The sequence below is a fragment of the Prinia subflava genome, chromosome 2, assembly GCF_021018805.1.
Source record: "Prinia subflava isolate CZ2003 ecotype Zambia chromosome 2, Cam_Psub_1.2, whole genome shotgun sequence".
In the NCBI taxonomy this organism is placed as follows: domain Eukaryota; kingdom Metazoa; phylum Chordata; class Aves; order Passeriformes; family Cisticolidae; genus Prinia; species Prinia subflava.
The window spans coordinates 89,201,928-89,227,571 of record NC_086248.1 but is presented as its reverse complement, the minus strand read 5'-3'; the positions used below and the strand labels follow the sequence as shown (position 1 = coordinate 89,227,571).

At 40.7% G+C, this 25,644-nt stretch overlaps 1 protein-coding gene across 2 annotated transcripts in view; it reads right to left on the bottom strand.

The window, feature by feature from the left end:
* Nucleotides 1-563: 563 nt before the first annotated feature.
* The window catches only part of EFCAB2 (EF-hand calcium binding domain 2), a 31,725-nt gene continuing 6,644 nt past the window's right edge, over nt 564-25,644 (bottom strand). Inside the window, exons 2-7 of one of the 2 annotated variants that reach the window (XM_063390965.1) lie at nt 14,068-14,152; nt 8,653-8,725; nt 3,689-3,768; nt 1,993-2,035; nt 1,826-1,892; nt 564-826 (exon numbers count right to left, since the gene is read on the bottom strand). In XM_063390965.1, the coding sequence (XP_063247035.1) occupies nt 690-826; nt 1,826-1,892; nt 1,993-2,035; nt 3,689-3,768; nt 8,653-8,725; nt 14,068-14,152 (485 nt within the window). In that variant the 3' untranslated portion in view covers nt 564-689. The other variant, XM_063390966.1, reaches the window with a different exon arrangement.

Genomic DNA, 25,644 nt, shown 5'->3' with positions numbered 1-25,644 from the left:
TGGTTACAAAAGAGAACTGTTCATTGCCTATAGTAACTAAAATGTTCTCAAGGATTAAGTTAACCATGGAAATGGCTGGAGTCGTCTCTGCATGTTTAAAATGAAAGCAAGATACCATGTCAGTAGATTAGTAATACAAACTAACTGGAACTAACTGATCTAGTTCAATTGCCTATGGTAAACAAAACAGATACTTGAAAACCACTAGAAATTATAGAAAGTTTATTTGATCTATTATATCATTTCAGAAGGTGTAACCTACCTGGTTCTTTATTAGTTAAACACAAACAAGGGTTACAGTTAAATATGAAAGCTGCATCTTACTAGTTAGTCATCTTAAGATACTCACCTGCTTATTACATGTTTTCACAGGTCTCATTTTCTTAGTTTTTCAAAAAGAATCATAAAGTTATTTCTTGACTTCATTAACATTATTTTTCCTGCTATTTTCCAACAAAATCCCATGATTTCTTTTCCAGATTTTACACAGTATTTCTGTTAAGAGCTCTTTTTCCAGGTGTGAATATATTTTTATATGTATAAATATATACACACACAGAACCCAAGGAAACGTAACTACACAGATTTTATTTCAATTATAAGCACCAAGTCACAAGCTGAGCTTGTTATGCTTTAAAATACATATTTCAACTATCTGTCAAGCCATGGTGCTGTTACCAAAAGGCATCTCAGACATTAAAGGGGAAGGTCTTAGTTTCATCTACTACCAGCTTTGTACGGTAGTCTCTGTAGTGAAGGGTATTTGTTTCTGGATCTAGAGCAATGGCAAGCATGTCCTCCATTTCCTCCTGAGTAAAGGGCTCACCTGAAAGACAGCAGAGAATGACACTTTGTCCTTTCAAGGACTGGCAAATTCCACTGCTTTTCTCTTGAAAGGATCTCCTTTTGATTCTCACACAGAGGAGAAAAGGAGCAAAGCTAAGGATCTTCTTCCTTCTCTTTTGCCAATATAAGTCCCATACACCAAGAGAGCCAGTCTAAGAGAAAGGAAACAGAGGATCTGGATCTGTCTGATCTTCTAGTTCACAGACACCAAAACAGCCTGTTCCTCTCTGCCATGGATATTGAAACAAACATTTTTGCCCGTTTTTCTCATGTACATTAGAAATATTATCTCTCATTTGGCTATCCTTGCACTTGTATTCACATCATGAAAGACATCTGTTTTTTCTCTTCAAAGCTGTTGACGGCCTACTTCATCCCTTAGAGAACTAGGTTACCATCTGAGGCTAGGTCTTGCCTCGGAAAAGCCTGCACAAAGCCTGCACAGCCTTTTGAACAAGAGGCAGGTGGGCATGAGTCAGCCACGCAAGAAAAGCAGGCTCTTCAAGAGATATTAGGGATTACAGAATGTACAACTTAAATCTCATCTTTGAATCTCTTTGTTTGCATGCAGCTCTAGAATTAAGATCAAGATAATGTAAGAATGAATGAGCACTGAAACCACTGAAACATCCGGAAATCTAAGCTGCAATTTTACAGGACAACAAAAGAGTCACATACTTAGTGAGCACAGAGGTGTGCACAGAATCACAAAATATCCAGACATGATTGAATTATAAATAAGGATAAGAATAAAAATCTCTATTTTATAATGCCTGCAAGCAGGCAGATAAATGCTCTTTCCCTGCATCATTGACCAGTGAAATGTCCTAGTCTGCAGCCACTCATCACAGCAATAGCATTGTCTGAAGACAATGTATCTACATTCTGCAGGTTTTGCCCTGCAAGGTAAAGACCTCAAGGTGCCATATACATATGTAATGCTTTTACTTAAATACTGATATTACAGAAGCCATGTTACCTCCTTCAGTCAAATGTTTGACCAGGTCCTCTTTGGTAATATATCCACGTTTATTCTCATCCAAAGCCTTTAAAGAAAAAGAATAAAACTTGTCGGTTTAAGCTTCTTGTATCAAAAAGCAGCAACTTCTTCCCAGCAATTAGATACTTGAATATTTCATTACAGACCTCAAATGCATGGACAATGACATCTTCTGGAATAGGCCGGAATCTGAAACCATGGAATCAGAAAAGTCACTGTTTGCCAGTGTTCTGAAAAAACTAAATACAACTGCTAAAGGAAAAGGAAAGCTTATTTTCTATGAGAATTTACTAAGTTTCATCTATCAAACATTTAATTGCAGCCTGACCTTTTGGAACTGTCCATAGATTTAACTCTTACATCTTTTGTTGTACTACTGTTTAATTGCCCTCGTGCTGAGGAGCCAGATGAGTGTCTTCTGCATGTCTGGACTGGCTTGGTGGGTTAGCAGGAATCAGCAACAGATGAATCATTCCACATAGCCAATGCACTGAACAGAAATGGACAAACCAAGAAAACAAAGTTTTGTCCAGGTAGGCTGGTAGCTAGGCAACAGATCACCTAGTGGGGCTTGGGCAGTCTAATGAGCTAATGAGCAAAGGAGGCTGGTAGCTATAAAAGAAAAGGTCTGTCACTAACAATTTCAGAGAGAGGGGAGAACTGGGCACGTGTGTGCATGCATATGCATGTTTGATTTCAAAGCTGGAAAGCAAGCTCAGTGCAGCAATGGAGAGCTTCCATATCCCAGCAGGCTCTCACCAAACCCCCAGAATACTAAAGAGAAGGAGCTGAATCCAGGGAGGTTCTAACTGCTTGACTGCTTTGTCCAGACCCGCCTCAGTCTTTTACTATCTAAAAATCAGATGTGCTAACAAGAAGCCTTGGATTTTGTGATCCAAATCTCATGTGCCCTTGCTTAAGTGATCTATGGACACAGTGCCCCAAAGATGAAGTGGGTCTCCACAAGCCCACACTAGCCTGGGGGAAGCGTGCAGGGGTATTTGTGTGTGTTTGTCTGTATGTCTGTTTGTCTGTGTGTATGTTTGCATGAAGGGGGTGTGGAGGAGGAGGGGGAGAGCCTAGAGCAGCAAGGCATCATTTTGTGAAAGGGTGAACTTCAGTGTGGAGCCACAGCTACTTCATGGGTAGAACACCCTCCTACCAAAAGCCCTCTGTGTGCAAAATAACTTCTCGGATTGGACAAGACTGAGTTTCTTAAAAGCCTTGACTACCATCTTTAAAATGAAAGATAAACTCCTTGTAAGTAATCTTACTTTAGTGCAAAATGTCAAAATAGCACAAGTCCCTGTGTATGTGCAAAGACTTCTAAGCACCTTTGTGTCCACTTTAAAATCAGCAGTTTTTTAGAGTGCTCATTGTATACTTTCAGCTGTACCTGGAAGTAATTTTGAGACATTAATATGAAGCTTGTTTACACAAGTTATTTAGAATACACTGTAACACTCTGTGCTCCTCAGTAAATGTAACTCATATGTTCAGAGAAAGCAATAGTTACGACCTTAATTTGCATACAAAATATTTCAGTGATACACAAAGTATGTTGAATAGCAATTCTGACTCCAATTAAAAATACAAAAGCTGCATATTATCACAATTACAATTATAAGCTCATATTATTTATATCATCAGTACGACATAATTTAATGTACAGCAACTGATTTTGAAACAAAATCTATATAGATAATGTAAAATGAGTTTAAATGACAAAGATCTATACTCCTTCCAGTTATATAAAATTTCTGTAGATATGCTTATTTATGACAGAATCAACTCAGTCAGTCTGAAATAAACTATAGACACATAAAATTCACTTTCCATTACCTTCTGTCAAGTAGAACTTTTGTCATCACTGGAAGAAATTTTTCCAGATGAACGAATCCACCCGGTTCTTCTACTTCCATCTAAAAATAAAACTTAAGTGTGGCATTAGAAAAATAATAAAATAATAAAATAAAACTTAAGTGTGGCATTAGAAAAATAATCCCAAAAACAGAAAATTGGGGTGGTCTCTGCATTAAAATTACAGCATTAGACTTTGAATATTTATATCAGGTCATTAATATCACATGACACTGTAACATCTGAGTGAAAAGCTTATGATCAAATAGAAAGAGATTCGAGGAGGAGATAATATCCCAGGGAAATGCAGGTCTGCTATTATAAACACTTGCAGCAACTCAATATTGCCCTCTTGTGCTTCAAAACCATTCATGCAAAGGAACTGGACACCGAGGAACTGATACTATCTGCCACAATAACTCAGCAGAGGTTTAAACATTCAGGCTGAAGTTATACTAGTAAAGGACCTGGAGCACTCCCAAGTAGTGTAATGTGAACACCCATTACAGCAAACCATGAGCATTTTCCCTTGGCATGATTTTGAACTGTGCCACCCAACATTTCCCCCAGCAGATCCTGGCTGGGACCTTAAGGACTTTTCCCCAGCAGGATGCTTGGTGCAGCAATTCTGCATAAAGCATTTACCAGGATGGGCATGAGCTGCTCTGTGCCAGCTGGCTTCAACACCCAAGGATGTTTCTGGGCATATTTAATTGGCTAGCTTGGATATAGCTCCAGTCAAATGCACCTTCGTGATGGAATTTGTTGCTTTCATGTTTCATAGTCAAAGAGAGTCATCAAGGGAAGGACCAGAGAGGCAGGCAGACTGAATCAGGGCAGACTGCAACAGCCATAAGGCAGCCTATAAAATGCTACCCAAAAAAGGCTTCCCTTTGCCTCCCAATAAATTAACAAATTAGTCCCAAAGCACTGGGGACTTCTAGCAGCATTCTCACTGCTTTCCTATACTTCCACGGGAGATAGGCAACATGGTAAAAATTGCTTTCTGTCATTGGAGTGCATCCCTTCCCTCAAAATTTTAAGTTTGCTCCCAAAAGGAGCCCTGTTAAATGAGCTAGCTGTTGCTGTCTGTGTTGAAACTGGATGCATGCCTTGAGGTTTCACATGGCAGCAGCAACACCTTGCTAGGCCCCCTGAGACACAGCCCAGATTGAAAGAAAACTCAAACAGGCACTGATTTGAAATCTTCTAACTGAGCCAGGAAAAACTTAGTAAGGAATCTTCCTCCTGGGAGCTGGGTCAGAGCTAGGGCAGTTCCTGATACACCCAGTTGCTTAAATGGAAAGCTGCAACTGCTGCTGCATGCTCTTTTCCAGTGTTCTGGAAGGGGGTTGGGTGCTAAGAGAAGACAACCATCACATCTTGCTGCTTTAGAGTGGAAACTGGCTTGACAAAACACATTTTCCCTTCTATTTGGTGAACCTAGCAGAAAAGAACTTTAGCATGGAGATGAAGATGTTGCGTGCTTCATTCTAAACCGCACTGAACATTTTACCATTACGGAATCACTTGTCTTGCTCCTTGCTTGATTGAAAAGATGTAAGAAAATACCTGGCAAAACCTAGTCCTGGGAGGTGATCAGCAACCTCAGCTTCCTCTGATGTGGAACAAACAGCTTCAATTTCAGAGTCTCTATAGATCCAGCAACATACTGAGCAGTTAAAATTAACCCTATTTCAAACACTTCTCACTCTTCCTCATGCTCACTCCTGTCCTACACCTCATTTCTCATTGATGTTTTTCTGTATTTCCTCCTCTTTTCACAATAACAGTATTTGCTTGTTCAAACTCTGTGAGTTTCACTCTATTTCTTTCCTTTGGTACATCCACAGCTACCCTAACAATTGTATTGTAGCACCTATTATGTTTTGTATCTCTGTTCTCCCAGACACAACATCGGGGTACTTGAAACACAAAGAAACAAAAACATCTTCCAGAGTTACCAGGCAGAGCATGAACTGAACTCCAGGCATGGCAGTAACACTTAGATTAGATTTCACCATCTCTAGATTTAGCATTTAATCTTATCTTTGTAAGCAGGCCTAGAGATATGATATTAAGTACAGAATTGAGTATAAGGCAATGTAAGAAACATTATATGATAATTTATAGAGATAACAGAATTCCATGAATGCTGATTTTGCAGATATTAATAACATGATGGCAGCATGTGCTAGTTTAGCAATAAGGCTAATAGGAAGATGAGATGACAGAGACACAAGTTGTGAGAAACAGAAATGAATCACAGTTCACAATGGGCAACAATACAGGGGAAATAGCTTGGTTACAAACTGGCTAACAGACACAATTTTTACCTTATCTAGATTAAGATAAAATGGTATTACCACAGCCAATTATAGTGGCATTTTACATAAATTAGGATATGTTTGTGATTATGATAATATATGAAGGGTTCCACAAGAAGACAGTGTTCTTCTGATACTAAACCTATGCCAAAGCTTCATTTACAGGCACCATGAAACATTCTTAGCTATTTATTTTCCAATGCAGTGTTCTTTAAGCTTGAATGTACTCCTTCTTCTTGCAGTATTTGTACTTTAATATTATTACAATCAGCATTTTCATACATGTTACACTGTTGTATCTCAAGAATGTTCTACCTCATGGCTACGTTGCACTATACTTTTAATGTATTACTCATCTCACGTTTTCAGTAATATTGAAAACTGGGGGGAAAAAAAGGCCAATCTCTTCCAGAGGAAGAGGCAAGCCTTGAATTCTCCTGATTTCCCCTGGACTTGAACAGGGTTGTCAAAGCATCCCTTTTTCACAAATCTGTATCCTCAGTGAGGAGTTGCACTGTTCATTTGCTGTAAAGAAAAGACACTAAAAACATCATCTATATTAAGGACCATAATTTCTCTTTCCATTTTCTCTTGTTTGTCAGTGGGAGTTGGGACAATCTGGTTCTGAGAGTACAGAACCAGAGCAGACAGATTGCAATATCATGTTAAAAGTTGTTTCTCCTCTGATGATTCTTTGCACTTCCTCATCTGAAGCAGCTGCATCATTTACTCAAGACTTAGTGCAAGACTTCTCATACTAAATTCTGATCTACAAGAGACCAGACAAGCCTAGTGAGGAGAGACTACTACTGCAACTATCCAAATTTTTGTTGGAACAGGAAGAAAACAGTAGGAGACATCAATTCCCAGTATCCTGGCCTACACATGTGTTGGGGATTAGATTTGCCTCTGATTCACTTACAGAATTTTTTCCCTAAGTTTCTAAGAAACTTTAATGACAGTACATAGTCAGAACAAAGAGAGTAGTTGAAGGACATGGCAGCACAAGGCTACACCCATTGTTTTTGAGTCTCTGGGAGTGTCCCTCAGAGGGGAGAGATGATGAGCTTTGGGAAAGGTAAAAAGACAGAGCTGGGGGAGGGGGAGGCACTCTTGCTCTCAGCATCAAGGGAGACAGTCAAGCTGCTCCTCACTGCAGGAAGAGTTCACGGCCATCACTCTGCCTCTGCCTTGTTCTGGGAAATCTACCATCATGTCCTGGGAAATCTACAGTCATCTGCTCGTGTACCCGGGAATCCTGAGCTCGCTTTCTCCAGCCCTCCCCCACTGCTGCTGCTTCTTCCGAGCTTTGAGGTTCCCCTGCTACTCTGTAGCCCTGCCCTGCCCAGCCCTGCCGGGACACCCCTGCTGCTCCAGCTGCCAGTGCAGAGCTCCTCATCTCATCCACCAGCCCGGGACTTTCCTCCCTTCCAGCTCAGCCTCTCGGAGTCCTGCAGGGGCACTGAGATCAAACTGCCCTGGGCCTTTTGTGAAAGAAAGCCCTCAAGGTTCTTGGTTCTGTTTATTATTAATGCTGTAGTTGTTGTTTGTTTGTTGCTTTGTCATATATACTAGTAAAGAACTGTTATTTCTATCCCCATACCTCTGCCTGAAAGCCCCTTTAATTTTTAAATTAGAATAATTTGGAGGGAGAGGATTCGAATTCTCCATCTCTAGGGAGGTCTTGCCCCCTTCCTAGAAGATACCTGTCTTTCAAACCAAGACAACATGAAAAGGAGAAAAAACCTAACCCTACCTCTTAGCTCCAGCACTGTCCAATCCTTAAAGCAGCATGCCCGTTTGCAAAAAGAATGTGAAGTCTTTTTCCCACTTCTTTGTCCCATTTATTAACCATACCAAGCCAAGGCACCAGCTCACCACTTTACTATTACAAGCATGATGTAAGGAGACAAAAATTAGTGTAGGAAAAGACTGTGGAGAAATGTGATTAATTTTCTTACCTTACTGCCTATCACTGGGTGGATGAGAGGTCTTTTGCTGTATTATGTCCTGAAGCCTGATTTACAAGCTTAAGTAATCAAGTAAGAAAAGATTCTCAACTCAGAAATCTCAAAATTGAGAAAGACCTCGTGAAGGACAGAATGTTGCAAGGTCTGGCCAGAAAATAGCAATAACAGGACTTCGTTCAAAAAATGGCTGGCTTTCTCTCTGGGTATTTTTGGAATGTGATGCATAATTTTAACACCTGCTCAGGAACTCATTTTTCTACCTAACCCTGGAATGTGTTTCTATGGCATGTCCAGAAGAGTGAGATGGTTAGAGTTTGGATATCTGACTGAGGTTTAGAACATTCTTTTTCATCAGTCAAAACCAATTTTCCCTCCATTTTTCATAAATGTCCCTCCACCTTGTCACAGTGTCACAGTTCCCCTTTGGGTAAAAGAGAGTCAAAATCTCCTCATTTTAACCCATCAACGTTGTTACCTGATCAGCCTAAAGGTTTGATTCAGGGTAACTTTCGAGACTGTCTGTCTACTGGAAATACTTCCATGATACTTCCAACATCTTGGAAAAGACTTTAGGTTTCCCATTCAGCAAGGCAGAAGGGCCAAGCTTGTGTGAGTTGAAAAACATACAACAGATCTAGAGATTATTTACCTTGTCAAGCAGTTCCTGTACTTCTGCCTCATTTGGGAAGCAACCCAGCGACCTGATAATGCAACCAATCTCCCTGGAAAAGAAAAGAAAAGAGAAGAGAAAAAAGAAAAAAGGAAAGGAAAAGATGTTTGTTAATAAGTCTGCAATACAAGACTGTCTGTGGAGATACCAATTCAGAGCTTGCCTACAGGAGTGTGCACATAAAACCACACAAGAAAATTTATGTGGAATTTTAAGATGATGTCTCAGTAAGCAATGTCTACTTTTTCAGACATTAAAAATTCTGAAGCTCCTTGAAATTGTTCTTGCAATTCGTCCCAAAATTCTTTACTATTGTGTTGCACTGTACTGTGCACAAGTTACTTTTACATTGCTGTTCTCCAATTGTTATGCATATTCTCAGTAAAGTCTATATTTATAGTAGTTAACAAATCACTTGGAAATCTACTGAGATGCAAGGTAACAAATGAAATACATCCTTCCATTAAATGTTATGAAGATACAATTCTAACTGCATTAAAGAACAATTACAAAAGGTCAGGAAGAAGGCAGCCTTGCTATATTCCTGCTGTGCTCTCAAAGAGTCAAACAGAGCAATAAAGAGGCTTATCACCACTCTATTTATGCTGTAAATATATTCATAGCTTGCATTTACTGCTGAACCTGGTGCAGCTGAGGCTTTAAATAAAGTTCTGACCAAACTGGCAATGCCTCAAAGTAGTCTAAGATTAACAACGTCACAGACTAGAAACAAAAGTATTTTAAGGCTGTAATAAAGCTTTAATGAGACTTATGATTAAAAACAAAATAGCAGAAGCATTAATATAGCTTGTGACTTACAATTCAATTCAACAACAGAGAAATTTAAGCACATTTGAATATGTATTCACAGTCTGGTGGTTCCCATGATCCAAACTCCTGTGGTTCCTTCATCTTGACCAGTGGTGAATTTTTTTCATTTTGTGCAAAAATCAGATTGCCTAATAAAAATGGTAGATGCAAGGAGGAATGATCTTTGTAGGATCTTCTTATAAAAGTAAGGTCCTGAATGCAGCACACCAAGCATATGCAAAATTGTATGTATAAATCTATGACCTCCTCAGACTGGTCCCAAAGAGCTCCCATTCTGATTGAAAACATTTGAGAAGCACTACTATAGACGAAAGAGGGAAGAAGGCTGGCTGCACAAAAGTAGGTACAGAGCAAAACCCAATCCCACACATCCACATGTTCTGAAATGAAACCCTCTACTCCAGTGACCCTGCCCCTGTGGGTGTGAATGGCCAATGGCCTCAGGGAGGTCATTTAGACACAATCCTTGTCCATGCATCCTACTTCTAGTATGTACGTTGCATTTGTTGTTCTCACTCCTGCACTCCCTCATATTTTCCAACTACTTGTAACTATTCTCTGCCTCCACCAGAGCAGCATCCAACACAAATCCTGCCTCCTTGTTGTCCCACACTATTTCTGCTGTCACAGACTGCCAGGGATGGGAATGCTGCCATCACCCTCCTGCCTCACTTCACTCACACCCAGCAGAACTGAGATGTGATTGAGGTAAGTCAGACCCTAAAAGAGTCTGCAAAATCTGGCATTGCTGGATGCTGTATCTGGCAGTCTGCATGCGAGCCAGCATGAGGATGTTGCTTGAGGTAAAAAAAAAAAGTCAGGTGCCATTTGGTAATAACATGGAATTTAAATGACCTGATAGGAAACTATTTTGCTCCCAGCCCCAGAAGGGAGCTTTCTCACTTAGTTCAGCAGCTGCAGTTTCTGCTGTCTAGTTTCTAAAATACAAAAATGATGGTTAAAATCAAGTTTATGATCATAAAATTTTGTAACACATTGTAGATGCAATGAATATTTTGGGTTGTGGTTTTCACCTTACATACAATACTTTCAATGACAAGATCTGCAATATCACAAAAGTCCGTGACTGAGGGACACGGAACATGCATGAAAAAATATCATCTTTCTCATGCTTAATTTCTTACTAATTTGTATTAGGAGTCATAGAATACCAATGTTGGCCTGTCAAACCAGTATCATTTTCCATTCTTCTCAGGTCTCTGATATTTCAGGCAATAACACTGATACAACTACAATTGTGGTTAAGAATTGTGCTGTGCTGCCACCTTCTGATACAAGATAATCAGCCATTAATAATCCCATTTGTGATACAGCCCTGCAATATGAACCTAGGAATAATTAGACAGTAAGTTTTTGTTCATTGTCTGTATCTGTACTACAAAAAAGTTAATGTGAAATTGTACATTTACTATGTTTAATAGACTTTTAGATGTCCCCCGTCTGAATGAATACATTTTTAAAGAGTCTACTTGTATCATTTCATTGTTGTAACATGCTCCCAAGCTGTATATCCATATATAATGGAGTGAGAAGTGGAGAAAATTCTACAGTTGTTTAGCCAAGGCTGCAGATGTAAATGACAAACAACAAGCAGTGAGTATGCCACAATGCAGTGAGGGCTGGGGGACGGCAGTGGAGGGGGCTCTGCCAGGGCCCATCCTACTGCCCAGCCAGGAGCAGGGCACCAGGGGCACCGGGACAGCCCCAGCCCCGAGCATCAGGCAGCTCCCTGGGCACAGACCAAGAGATTTAAGAGCTCACTTTCCCCTACAGAGCCCTACAGACAAGGGAACAGCAACTATACTGAATATGGAGACATATCCTGATACTCTCCCTATTTGGTAAGCTGAAAAAACATTACTTCTGTGAAATACCTGAAATTTCTTAAATTTAGAGGCATTAGTAAGCATGCATTGCTACAACCATCACACAAATATTTTGCACCTCCCTTTCCTCTCTGTAATATAGATAAGCTGTTCGGAACATTTATGTTTTTTGATTTGTCTTCATGAAGAATGTTTGAAACCAACGATTTCACCAGTTGTCACGCTCCATTGTAGTGTTTCTACTCAATAACTGATTTATAATTAAAAGGATATTCTTCTGAAAGTAGTAATTGTAAATATGAAAAACTTCTCCAATAAACTTTCATGACAACAGCTTATAACCTCAGAACCTGATCCCTGAGACATGAACATGTGGTTTATGCATTTTATAACATAAGTCATATGTGTGTAAATGTTGATGTTAAAATTAAGTAGCACTGTCAAATATTCAAACTTTAAAAATACCAGCATTAAAAGCATTTAGGAATTTTTGCATTTGACATCCTTTAGCTCTGGATCTTGTAGCCAGTTATACCCTGATCCATCTAAGATGATTTATCTTCCACTGAACTGCTACCTCCTTGCCCAGACATATATTCTGTCTGTTTTTCCATTGATGCCTTGACAGGCTACTGAGAACAGATGCTAGACAGCGTTCAAGGAAGGAAGTAGGTATTTATTAAAAAGACCTTCAAGGGATATACCTTGGGCAGTACAAGAGCCTGGCCCAGGCTACACCCAAGATGGACGACGGGTCACAAATTTTCACACTTTTATAAGTTTTGGTCCATTTACTTATTGGGGTTAATTGTCCAATTACAGCTTCAGGTTATGAAGTCCCAGCCTCCCAGTGTGCTCTCTTCAATTTGCTTCATTCTTTTTAGAAAAGGGTTGTCTAACTAAACTGTGAGGAGAACTTCCTAACACTTCATATGAAGTTCAGAGTTATATACTAATACAGCACAGAATCTGGATAATACGAAAGCTAAAACTGAAGGCATCACTGTAACATCGCATGCTAAAGGTACAGTGCATGCAGTTCTCCCTCCAGACTCCCACGTGTGCACCATTTCCCCAGTTCTGGTCATTCCACTTCAAAAAGGAGAAATCTGAACAAAAAGAAGCACAAAAAAGAATGCCCAGAACTACAGAATAGCATCTCCTAAGCGATTGAACACATCCAGACTCTTCAGCCTTAAACTACTGTGGATAGGAGATGAATGTGACAACCAGGTATGAAATCATTAATGAAAGATTAATATGGAACAATTGTTTGCTATTTATTATAACACAGAAAATATTAACCAGGGGCCACTCAAATCATATGTAAATACATATAGCAGATGTAAAAAACCAACAGGAGTATTTCTGCATATTTGTTCAGCTCCTCATATACCTGCCCCAGGAAACTACTCAGTAGCTCAGACGAGGGTACTGGGCTGAATACCATCTGGTGCAAATTTATGTTGATTTTTACATTAGTATTGTTATCATTATGACTCTTCATAACCAAATAATAGGCAAGTGTCTTCCAAGTCTCCTAAAAACCCCTCTCTGCCAGAGCAGTATCCATCTCCCACATTACCCCAGAGGAAAGATGCATTACCATGGACTGCAGGTAACTAACACACACTGGCAGAGACATCCCCTGATGTGCTGGGATATCCTGAAATCCAGGGGTTTCACACAGGATCCAGGAGCTGTGGTGCCAAATGAGCTATCAGAGCAAGGATTTATCTGCTAGTACTAACTGTGGCCTTAGACCTCTGGTCCATCTGCAGCTTTCTCTTGCCCCTTTGCTCCCCCAGTCCCAGCATCCCTCTCTCCAGTAAATTTCAGTCTTCCACCACTGAACAAGGCAAAATCTCTATTAAATGAGCAAAGACACACTCATCCAACCAGGGCCAAAAGGATGGCTCAATTACATTTTCTGGTAAAGCAGATGCCAGTTTAGGGAGGCAGAACCTGTGAACCCATGGAGAAGGGGGACCACACTGGCGCAGATTTTTTGGTAGAACTTGTGGCCCTGCAAGGGAACCATACTGAAACAGCCTGAAGGACTGTGTCCCATGGAAGGGACCCAGGCTGAAGCAGTTTATGATGAACTGCAGCCCATGGGAAGAAGTTCATGGAGAACTGTCCCATGGGAGAGACCCCATGCTGGAGCAGGGGAAGAGTGTGAGGAGTCCTTCCCCTGAGCAGGAAGAAGTGGCAGCAACTCTCTGTGATGAACTGACTGTAACCCTTATTCCCCATCTCCCTGTGCTGCTTGCAGGGAGGACATAGAGAATGGGAATGAAGTTTAGCCCAGGAAGGAAAGAAAGAAGGAAGGAAGGAGGCCAGAGGGAAGGTGTTTTTAAGATTTGGCTTTAGTTCTCATTATTCCTGCTCTGATTTGATTGATAATAAATTAAATTTTCCCAAAGCCAAGTCAGTTTTGCCCATGATGGTAATTGGTAAGTGATCTTTCCATGCCCTTATCTTCATCCACGACCCTTTTGTTTTATTTCCTCTCCCACATTCCACTGAAGAGAGTGATGGAGCAGCTTTGGTGGGCATCTGGCACTCATTCAATGTCAACCCACTACAAACATACTTGTCCAAACACGGCCAAACTAATTGTTTCTATGACATTTTCTGTAAGGCAGATGTCAGTTTAGAGGGCTGTTTATCTCTGTTGAAATTCTGTAATATATTTCTGAATATATTTACAAACCTTTCATCCACGGTGTTATTGGATTCACGGTCAAACACCTCAAAAGCTTCTGTAATCTTTTTCTCAATTTCAGCTACTAGGTCATCTGCAAAAAGAAACATAAGAAAAAGAATGATTCACTGAGCTGTTAACAACTAATATATTTCCAATTTGAGACTTAGGACAGCAGAAGCACCAAAACTGATAAAGGGCAGACAGGAAAGGTACTTTGAAAAAGCAGAAGTTATGAAAAACCCCACTCCAAATGCAGGATCTGTCATTTATATTAGTAATATTGCCTTGCTGTGGCTCTGCAGCTACATCATGTGTGATGGCAATGGTATGCCTCAGCTGCATGAACACTCAGCTGCCCAGGGGTGCACCCTGGACCCTGCCCAGAGTGTGCCACAGCTCGCTCTGGGCCACAAGCCTGAGCCCTTCCTGGATGCCACCGTGGCAGGGGAAGCAGCAAGGCAAACATTGGCCCATGCTTGTCCTCAGATGGGGCTGAGTCACTTCATCCAAGTTCCTGCATCCATAAGTGCTCTCATGTCCACTCAGCCATAATGTATGAAAAGCTGAGAACCAGGGATAAAGAGACAAGATGTATAAGATCTGTGCACAGTGATTATGCCTCATGATAAATAATTCATAGTAAGAGTTTGGAAAGGAAGACAGTCTCAGCTAAGGAGAAGGAGTAATTTGCTGCATTTGCTTTTTATATCTCAATCTCAAAGAATGGGGAAAGAAGAACAACAAATTAACACAGATATATCTCATATAAGCCAGAAATTACATTCTTGGTGCAAGCTAGGAACCACGAAATAAATTCTGAAGAAAAAAAAAATAAGGAGGGGAAAAGGTCTATCTCAAAAGGAAAATTCCCTGGCAAGAAAGCCAGGGTAAAAAAAAATGGTGAATTGGTAGCCCATTTATTAGTTTGACTCCAAATGACAGAATATAGGAGGCAAAATGACATGGAGTTGATTTGGTCCCTGTGATTAAATACAGCCCCAAACTCTGTTTTGCAAACCAGCTCCCAGGAGGCAGCATTTTTTAAGCTAGTCCCCAAGCCTCCACAGAGATTCCACAGGGAAAATCTGAATGACAGCCAAACTGAGATTGGTATGAGGGACACTTGTTCTCTCATTTCCATACTTGTCTTCTGTATTTCAATATAATAAGTAAAGCAAAGCTCTCCTCTAGTAGACAATACATTTCCTTCTTCAGCTGATGTGGTGTTAGGTGCTGTTGAGCAGCTCAGGCCAACATTAAGCCACCAGATCTGTTTTCTACAGGCATAACAAATTCATAGCTAGTTTTTTACAATCCCAATAGTTTGGAAACCCCTGGGGCCATAGTGTGCAATCATTTTTTTCATTTACTTTCTCGCTCTCATGACAAAAATGTCATTTGGCTGACAAAGGGTATCACAACTGAACACAGCTGAATGATACATTGGCTTTGTGATCTCCCGCACTTTATCTTGACCCATGAGCTTTTTTATTGTGGTTTCTCCCTCTGTGCAGTTGAGGAGGGCAGAGAGAGGCTGCGTGGGTGCCTGGCAGCTGGCCAAGGCCAGCCCATCACAGGCTACAAGCACTTCAATACAGCAGCAGAGTGACCCAGACATAAGGAACCTCTTCTGCAAGAGAGGTGCATCCCCTCATAAAGCTACAGCTGCCTGCTGCTTTCCACCTGTGTTTGGTACTGAAGCCCCAGAGGATACACAAAGACAAGACAGGTAAGAACATATCCTGTACTCCTCTCCCTGACTTTATTCCCCTGATGGAAGCAGGGGCAGGTATGTGTGTGATGTGTTGGAGACTGGAGCTCACTGAGGAAGAGGAGCCCTGTGCAGTCCCCAGGCACAGGACAAACTGTATTCATTTCACAGTCTGACAATAATGCCTACCTTTTCTCTGCCTATGTGCCAGTAAAATACACATTTAATTATTTTTTTTAAAAACCCCATAGTTAAATCTAAGTGATTCCTTGTAGAAAAGTCCATAAAGACTCTCAAAGTACTAAATCTGATGGGGTTTTTTTCTGGTTATTTCAAAGAGTCCTGGATCTTGTCTCCCATGTAGACTCAGAGTTTAGTTCTTGACATCAGGCACTTCAGTTGTACACTACAACTTGCAACAGAGAAATGTTGAAGGAATATTTATAGCTGTATATTCTTGGCATGATGTATGAGACTTCTGTAGAAATAAAAATTAGCCAAAAGAAGGCAGGGAAAGATTTTAAGTGCTGCAACTCTGTAGGTATCCAGCCTTTCAAAGCTTTTTTCCATTGAGACAGTATACATTAATGTTACCTTTTGAAGAGGCCTGATAAAGAAAGGTCCTGAAATAAGATGAACTTGATTTAACCTAGGTACCAGATAATCTATATCACTTCCAAGAACTGAGAGGAAGTTGTGACTAAGAGCCATATCCCTGGAAGAAAACATAATATACTGCTGTACCCTCAAAGACTCTCTGTGAGATGAGTAAACACCTAATAAGCTATTGGTTAAATTAGTTGTCTTCCCTCCAGGAATGAAAGCCAAAGATGTTCAACATATATCAGGATGGCAAAGCTGTTTATCTGAAAAATTCTGCAATTCACTCTAAACCTCTCTTTGTGAGGGAAAAGAACATGGATTCCAACTCTAGGACAAGAAATGAGTAAAGTTTTGAAATTATCCCTTCAAGAAGGGCATCAAGAGATCAGACACACAGTTAATTCAGTGCATGTGATGCTCTAATGTACTGAAATTGTTCTGTACAAGGAGACCCTCCACCACGGGTAGATCAATGAAGGTTTCATGTTGCCCTGTGGACAATGTTCTAGCAGTTTTTCAGGACAGAAATACCTACACTCTGACAGAATAAGATTTCACTCATTTATTCTACTAAGTAGAAAAAATATGTACAGTGTCAAGGATAGAATTATCTCACTTCATGTAATTGTTTAAATAAATAAACATTGAAACATACCATGCCAGAAAGGATTCCAATAGCTACATCTATTTATTTCCTCAAAGAAATCCTGTAGGTATGATGCATCATTTCCATTTTTATGCTGTTAAAATGCCTGAGATACTTGTCAATGTTGTCCCATCCTAATGTATTTTCCTACCACATACGCAGCAAGAAGAAAAAATGTCTTAAAATCTACTTGTCAGATACATTAACTGAAAATGTATTCACTATCAAGTTTTCTTTCCTATACTATCCTTTGCTATTTTCCCATTTTGCTTAGTGTGAACTAGAAAAAAGCTCTCGATAGTGCCAGTTAATAAGACTGACAGAGAGCTGGGACACCCAAGTCAATTCTGACGGTTCCTTCAGAATTAATTGTTCCTCTTCAGCTTGTCCAGACTGCTCCCAAGCACTCTGAGGCCCATTTGAAACCAGCCTTAAGCAGAACACCTGCTTCACTTGTGGCATTTCTTCTTCAAAGACCACACTTTCAGCCTTTGTAGGGAACAGAAACCATTAGCTAGATGTGGCTCTGCCAGGCTCTTGAGTAATGAGAATTTTAAAAAGGGATTTCTAGTTGATACAATTTGCTAGATTCTACCATTCACTTAATGCACGAGCTTGCTTTCTTTCCTTCCTTGGGGCCAGTTGCTCCAATGGACAGAAAGCCAACCCTTTCTTCCACTAGAGAGAAAAAAAGAGTTATCATAAGAGGTAGTCCAGCATCAAACAACCACCTAAAATGCTGGGAGCAGCATCTGTCTGTTACTCACGGGAAAAAATTTAGTCCCAATGCATCCTGATGAACCTATTTACACTATGCAATACTTTTAAACTCTTTTTATGCTACTTAAAAGAGTAAAATTAAACACTGATTTGTAGAAGTGCCAGTGGACTTGATTTTATTACTTAGTGTTACTGCTCAAACATCCGAAACATTACTGTTTATAAACATTAAGTGTATTTTAATAAATATTGCCAATTTAACATTTATGCTCCTATATGCATATGGATATTTTATTAATTATTAATCACTCCAGCCTCTTTCCATGGTACTATGCTATGGCAGTTGTGAGGAAAACCCTGAGGTTTCTGCTGACAGGAACCTGCCTTGTGGAATTTCTCAGTCTGAGGGGACAAGGGACACAACCAGGTAACCCAAACTCAGTGACAGTTTCAGAGTCATTTACATGTTGCTATTCCAGTTTTATTTTAAGTGCTGTTATCAACAGCTCTTTTGTAGATTTCCCCATCCAGTAACTCCGGCTTATCAGCTGGAAGTACAAAATCTTATCAGTGGCTTTATACTCCAGCACCATTCCTTCTCTTTTCCACTAGCAATTATTTCAACCAAAAAATTAGGCAGCAACCTTGGTCAAGCTGAACTGGGAATGAGACACAAGGACTGCCACAAAGAAAAAGGAATATTTTTAAGAAGGTAATGGACATGAGAGAGGATGTGACTGTGCAGGCAGCCACATTAAAAAATGCACATCTTTAAATCATCTGCACTCAACTTCTGTCAGCATTCTATTTCTGCTCACAGATCCAACTTATTGTTTTTAACCACCCTCTCCATTCTACTCCAACACATCCATAAGGCTCCTGTGACCACTCTTCGCATGCTTTTAGGATGAAAGAGAGGAATTAAAAACCAAAAGATATTTGCCTTTGATGTTTGCAGACACTGTTTCATGTGACCTCTCCCAGAATACTTCCCAAAACCACAAATGGAAATAAGGGCATAAGAATTGGGAAAACAAAAAACAAAATAATGACAACACCACAAAAATAAACAAAGCAAAACAAAACATAAACAACAAACAAACACCTCCAAAACTGACAGTAGTTCTACTCAGAAGAAAGGTACAATGTATATTTGCTCAAATATAAAGAAAAAAACAGTAGAGAAGAGACTTCACAATGCAAACTCTGAGGAGGTTATTAGTGAGGTCTCATGAGATCTAATCAGGCTTTTAAGCAAGTTCTAACTGGACCATCACTTAGGTCAAGATACTCAAAACCTGTCACAATACTCAGCATCACCTGTACAGGTGAATTATCAAACATTCTCAAATAAGCTCATCAGTTTTATCAAGGCATTGTGTTTCCAGAATAAAAAGGGAAAGCCATTGTGGTCTCATAACATGAATTCTTGTTGATGATATCAGCATTCTGCCACAAACATTTGGGTTGCATTCATATGAAGTGTGGGGAGCTTGGCTGACATAAAAATAACTCAAAAATCTTGCCCCACCCCAAAGAAGAAAACCTTACAGCATTTAATGAATGCTCTTTTAAGGAAATTACTGAGGAACAGAAACATGGAGAAAACCATCCTGAGGCCACTTGAATCTACTTATTGGCAAGATCCTTCTGCTCTGTAGAGGAAAAAGCATGTGTTCAATTTTTTCCTAGTGACCTTCTCAATTCCTTCTCAGAGGAAGCTAAAGGTACAGTCAGCTTAATATGCTGAACCAGCAATTGTATGCCATGCTCTAAAAATATCAAGGTAAGTGAAATATTGTCTTCTCTACTCTGTACCTGCAGTAGCATGTATGATGTTAATATATTAGGTATCAGAAAGGAAAGGAACACTAGGATTAAGCTGTAAGCTTGCAGAATATAAAATGTTGTTTCATTGTGTCTTGTAATACATAATTAAATAATTAAGATATATTATCATTGAATAGACTGCATTCTAAAAAGACAAATCTAGAAGATTTTGAAGAAAAACAAGAGGTTTATGGAGCTTGATTCCTTCAAAGAAGGGTTAGACCTATTCCTGAATGGCAATCTAAAGAAAAGAGATTGATGCAAGTATTGATGGCACCAACAGGAAATGTATCACCTGAGTTTAGAAAATCAGATTATGTGACGAGATAAAATATACAGCTTTATGAAATTTCATATACAGCAGTTCCCAAGAATTGACCAAGCTGATGTCTTCACTGGCTGTAACACCTACTCCAGCTTGGGGATGCAAGCTATGGCTGCAGATTCAGGAGAGGGATAATGCTTTCTCTCCTACATAAGAAGCATCCCGTGTTATCACAGACCATACTCAGGCAACCTGAATTTTAGTCTGTATGAAAAAAAAACCAAAAACCAAAACACAAACAAACAAAAAACCCACCACCACAACAACAAAAAACCCACCAAACTCCCAAGCTTAACTGGTTTATGTAGAGGTCACTTTCAAGCATTCCTAATGGAGCAAAAATGAAATCTCAAGAACAGCAAAAGCTTTTTTCTTCATGTTTTTGAGAATTGTTGAGAACTAGCCAGGTCATTGCTCCCCACTTATGTTTGTCACAGCATACACCATGTGGTATCCAGATGAGAAGCAAAGCCCATCACCAGTGTTAATCAACAAAACCAAAATCCTGCAGCCATCATTGTGATTGCGAGCAGCCTTGGACCAAGAGCATCACCTCACACTTTGTCACACCTCTTCTCCCAGTGGCAGTACAAGTGAGAGCTGAAAGGTTACCTGGTTGTTTCCACCACAGTAACTGTCTCACAGAAAACTAATAGAGAAAAAAAATAAAGAGACTACATTTAAAAATAGACAGAACAGAGCCTTCAGAGTGGAGCAATCAGAATGCTCTTTGCACAGCCCCATGGCACCTACTGTGGACAACCATAAAAAAACTTCCAACAGCAAATAAACTCTTAGAAAAATCAGGTAAATAATTTGAAGTCTGTTATTAAAATACAGGCTGTCAGTTTGATGAAGGCTGTAGAAAAAGTTAACTGCAAGAGCTACTACATATTCTGACAGAAAAATATTAAGCACAATTTTTCCTTTTTGTCTTCTTTACATAAGATAATTGTAACATGAGCAAAATAGTGATGTAAAAAGAAAGCACTATCTTGACTCCAGTTTTGACTACAAAAATGAAATTATTTTATAGAAGCCCCATAGTAATAAAAAATTAAGAGTTCAGATCAATCACAATGGAAATATCTTGTTTGCTACCTTTAGAAGCAGACAAATTCATTAAAGACATAAAAAATTATACAGGAACTGTGCATTTCAATCTTGAAGTTGAAAAATGTAATAATACATCAATTTGCAAAATATATCTAGTTTGTGCTAGTCAGTTGGCAGCAACTACTGAAGTTACAAGTTGCCAGTAACTTCTTACCTAATGAAACAAGATATCCTGAATATTATCCTGGGTTTTGACTGTTCAGTAGATGGCATTTTAAATGCCACTCCATTCTAATCTATCACAGATTCAGATGCTGCAACATGTGGGAACCAAAACTAACAAAATTAATGGGGCAATTAACAACTCATTCAACTGCTGAGAAACAAAGTGTAGAAACTATTGCTCCCCTGATAAGCAGTCAAGCATCTAGTTGCTCAAGAAATTTTTAAACTACTTGGTACTGTAACATAGAACAAAACAGGACATGAAGAATGCCACGTCAAGCAGGGGAAAGAAGCCATAGTCACTGTCTCCCATCACCTAGAATTTCCAAAGGTGTTGAAACCCATAGTTCACAATACCTCTAAACACAGTTCATATTAAAATGCTATTGATTTGAAAGGGAGGATCCACCATTGACAAAGTTCTTCTCTCAGTTATCTCTCCCCAAAGGTGATGGAGTCATGGACAATCCTGTCTACTGCCCTCCCTTCTGGATCAGACATGATTCTTTATCAGCATGAAAAATATTTCTTTCCCTCGTGGTACATTCTTGTTGGTTACCAAGCCCACTTTAATGATGTCACTTCTGGCTGCTCCTGTAAGGTGCCATTATTTTCCCAGTCTGTGTTGGGCCGACTGGGCCCACAGTAGTCCACAGAGATCACTCTGTATCCTCAGTCCTTGATAATTCATACCTGTCTGCCCTGAGTCATTCTGATATAACACCATGAACACATGCTTTATTGAACTCAAATCCCGTTATCCTGACCAGGATCCTGTTTGCTTCCTCTGTCCACAGCCTGCATTTCTTAACTCTGTTTCTTGAAGCCAGGGAATGCAGATGGCAAAGTATCTCAGAATGAAGCCCCAGTGGTACTGCAACCACTGCCTGGGCTTTCTACAGGTCGTGCATTTGCCTATGAGAATGGAGAAGGGCAAAACATGAGGGATACCCTTGCTACCTCTGCAAATTCCTCAAGAGATGCTTGCTCCAAAACAATTTTTTTCTGTACATTGGAGGGGACCAACAAACCATTACTCTCTGCATCTTCAGCTCTCTTCATGTGCCTGCCCTATAGGCAATGGGAAGAAAATCCTTTCTTCCTTGCTGCTCAAAGAGTTCCTGAGCACCTTGTTGGTGAGGGCAAGCTCAATCTACACAGTGTTGGCACATACTGAGGCAGAACACTATCCGAAAAAATCATTCCCCCATGGCAGCTTGCCTGAGTGATGCACCACTATATATCAATAGGTATATATCAATCCATGCACCTCATGTGTCCCAGGAAAAGCTCAGTAAAATATTCCCTGATGTTTTACTGTGCACAATCTGTGTAGGTATGCTATATCTGCCTATGTATCTATAGATACTGAACCATCATTCCTCATAAGCATTATCAGAAGAGCCTGTAATCCTGGGAAATGAAGGAATACTACCTGCCTATACTAGGATGGAGTTCAGTCTTCTCAAACCTGAAGCACTGAGGTTGGATGTGTGAGCAATTTCTCCTTTTTTTGTTTTTGTTGGGGGGCAGGAGGGCTGTTTGTTTGGAGTTCTTTTGTTTTGGCTTGGTTTTGGTTTTGTTTGTTTGGTAGGATGATATGGAAGGAGTCCTTCCTACTTGCACTTCACAGAATGAATTTGTGATTTGATCCACATCTGCCAAAGAGGAGAAATGGAGGTGCAATGGCTGGCTTATCAGTATGATCATGCATCTGGGATGCAGCGTGCATCATGTTCCAGGTCAAAGCAATTAAGATGACACAGACTCTGGCAGGGATTCCTGAGCTGCCACAAAGCCCAGGCAGTGGCCCATAGCAGCAGCTAGCTGAGATGGGCTAGCCCAGGTCTTGGAAGTGTGTAGGCTGGGGCCAGAACTTAGCTACAGCTCCAGACTCTCCTGCTGATTAAGTGTTCTGGACCTACCAGAATGTCCAGGAAAAAAAAAAACAAACAAGGAAAGTTGCCCCACTGGCAGTTAAAATTGCAAGACATTCTGACACATTTTCTAACAAGTAATTTTTGAGCCATTCTAGAGCATTCCTTTTACACCTACAAGGAAAATGTTCCAGTAGAGGTCATCATCCACTACCTTGCTGGTGATAGTGGGCAGAAACCCTTCCACCAGAAAATGCAATGCAAGTTGGATTCCCACACACGCAGCAGCACAGGCAGGTTTTCTGCTCTCTGTTTTGACCAGCCAGGATGACACTGGGATGGGAGATTATTGTGATTACCTCCTTTAAGTAGCAAGGAAGTGTGCAAGCAAACACCCAGCCCTTCTCCAGCTCCAGCTTACTGCTGCTCTGCTCCTGCTCCACGGTGCCACAGACCTGAGCTGCCCCTGTCATCCCCCACGGTCCCTTGCTGGGGGTACCACAGCTTTGGCCCAGTGACAAGCACCTCGCTGTGTCACTTCATAGCTCAGTCTTGCACCTTTCCCTGCAGCTACAGCTTAAAGACTTTTATCACCATGAGTAGAAAATCTTTCTGAGCTCTGAAATACTCAACAGTGAGAGCTAATGCTCTGACCTGATCTTCTTAAGCACCTTATTCCTTGCGTCCTGACCCACTGTCACCTCACTCCTGTTGTAAATAGTGCAGGGTCACGCTGCATGATTATAACTTGTGAACTATATGTGAACTATAACATACATCTTATTGTCTATAGCCTCTGGAGAATACATAACACTGGGAAATAGAAGGAATGCATGTAGTGACTGCTCTGTGTATGCTCAAACCTCAGATAAAAATTAGGGATAATCTCCTAGAGCTTCAATGAGTCTGGAGTCATCATTACTTACAGCAGAAACATTTGGCAGTCCTCCTGAGCATCTTTCATAACACAGCAGCACCTACCCTGGTCCTGGGGGTTTCTCTCTTCCTAGATTTCACACAAATCTGCTTGCTCACACTTTCTGCATTGGTTGTTGCAGAGTCCTTGCAGAAAAGCCAGTTTATTCTTTTTTTCACTCTAGTATTTGGTCAAATGTTGAAACAACAGATTTTTTTTTTCCCTCAAGCTCATTTAGCCTTTTTAAACCTCTTGGAAGGAAGATGAGACAGGCCTCAAGACCCTGGGATGGGAAAGTTACAGTGGTATTACAGGACAGAAAAAGCTATTGACTCCTGGATTACAGCGACAGACATTTTCATTTGATAAGCTGTCAAACATTTTATGCCAGAAGTAGCTGTAGCATTTTTAAAGCAACAATAGAGGCATAGCATGAAATGTTCCCCTGCAGCTCTCAGGACCTGGCCCTGCCTGTCTTCCCAAGCAGCCAGCCATAGCCACACTGCTTGTTTCACAGGCCTCACAACTGTTGCAGATTATGACTTTGGAAGCAGCGTGCAGTAAGGACTCTTAAGATGAATTATCCAAATTGGACCTAATTGGTCTCAATTATGACCTGAATTTCAGCCAGCAAAGCACAGCATCATTTTGCAGCTAGTCAACTAGTGGCTAAGTCTGACTTCACAAAGCCTGGAGTCATTTGCACAGGTTCAGCTCTAACAGCAAAGCTCTCCTGCTACATAGTGTCCACAGACAGGTTGCCAAACACTTGCTATTGCATGCAGCCAACACTGAGGGCAGTGAAACAACATGCTTTGTCACACCAGCTTGCAGAATTACAGGGGAAATCCTTTCCTTTCAATACAGAAGATCTTCTCTTGAAGAGATGTGGAGCAGACGATGTGGAGATGTGCCTCCAGTCATTAAAAGAAAGCAAGGAAGTCCAGTCTACACATAGATCTGGATTGCTTTCTGCACACCTGTGATTCATAGGTAATATGCAATGATTATCTTCTACTCCATTATGTTCCCCTTCCTTCAGTGAAGTGAAAGAAATGTCAGCGCTTAACATTAGCTGGCCTGCAAAGAACAACAGTGATACTTTTTTAAGGTCAATACCAGCTGCATGCCGTGTCCCTTTTCACAAGGCAGAGATAAACTCAGCATAAATCTCCATTAAGAATATCTTGCACATCCCTGAAATCTCAACTCTGACAGTTGCACCAGCCAGCACTCTTGTGGCAGCTCAGGGCCAGCAAAAACAGTAATCTCATTGCAATTTGTTCCATATCCCTCATCTCAGCTGCACCTGGGATACAGTGAAAGAGCTCTGTGTAGCCCACGCTTAGATCCTCTTTCATCCCCAACAGCAGCCTGCCCGGTGAGGATGTACAGCTCTCCTGGTGCTGCTGAGTCTTGCTGTATCTCCAGCTGCAGCTGAAACAGAGCAGCTCACACAGGCTGTGCCACGGGCAGAGCTCAGGCCTGCTGCCGTGCTGTGCGCTCGCAGAAGGCATCTGTCATCTGTCTGCGCTGCTCCTGCGCTCCCCACAGTGCCGGCCCCGCGAGCAGATGGAAGAGCTGCAAAGGACAGCTCTGACACCCACATATGCACCACACCAAGCTTCACCCAAATGCAGCAATGCACACGCTGCCGTGCGGCCCACAATGGCA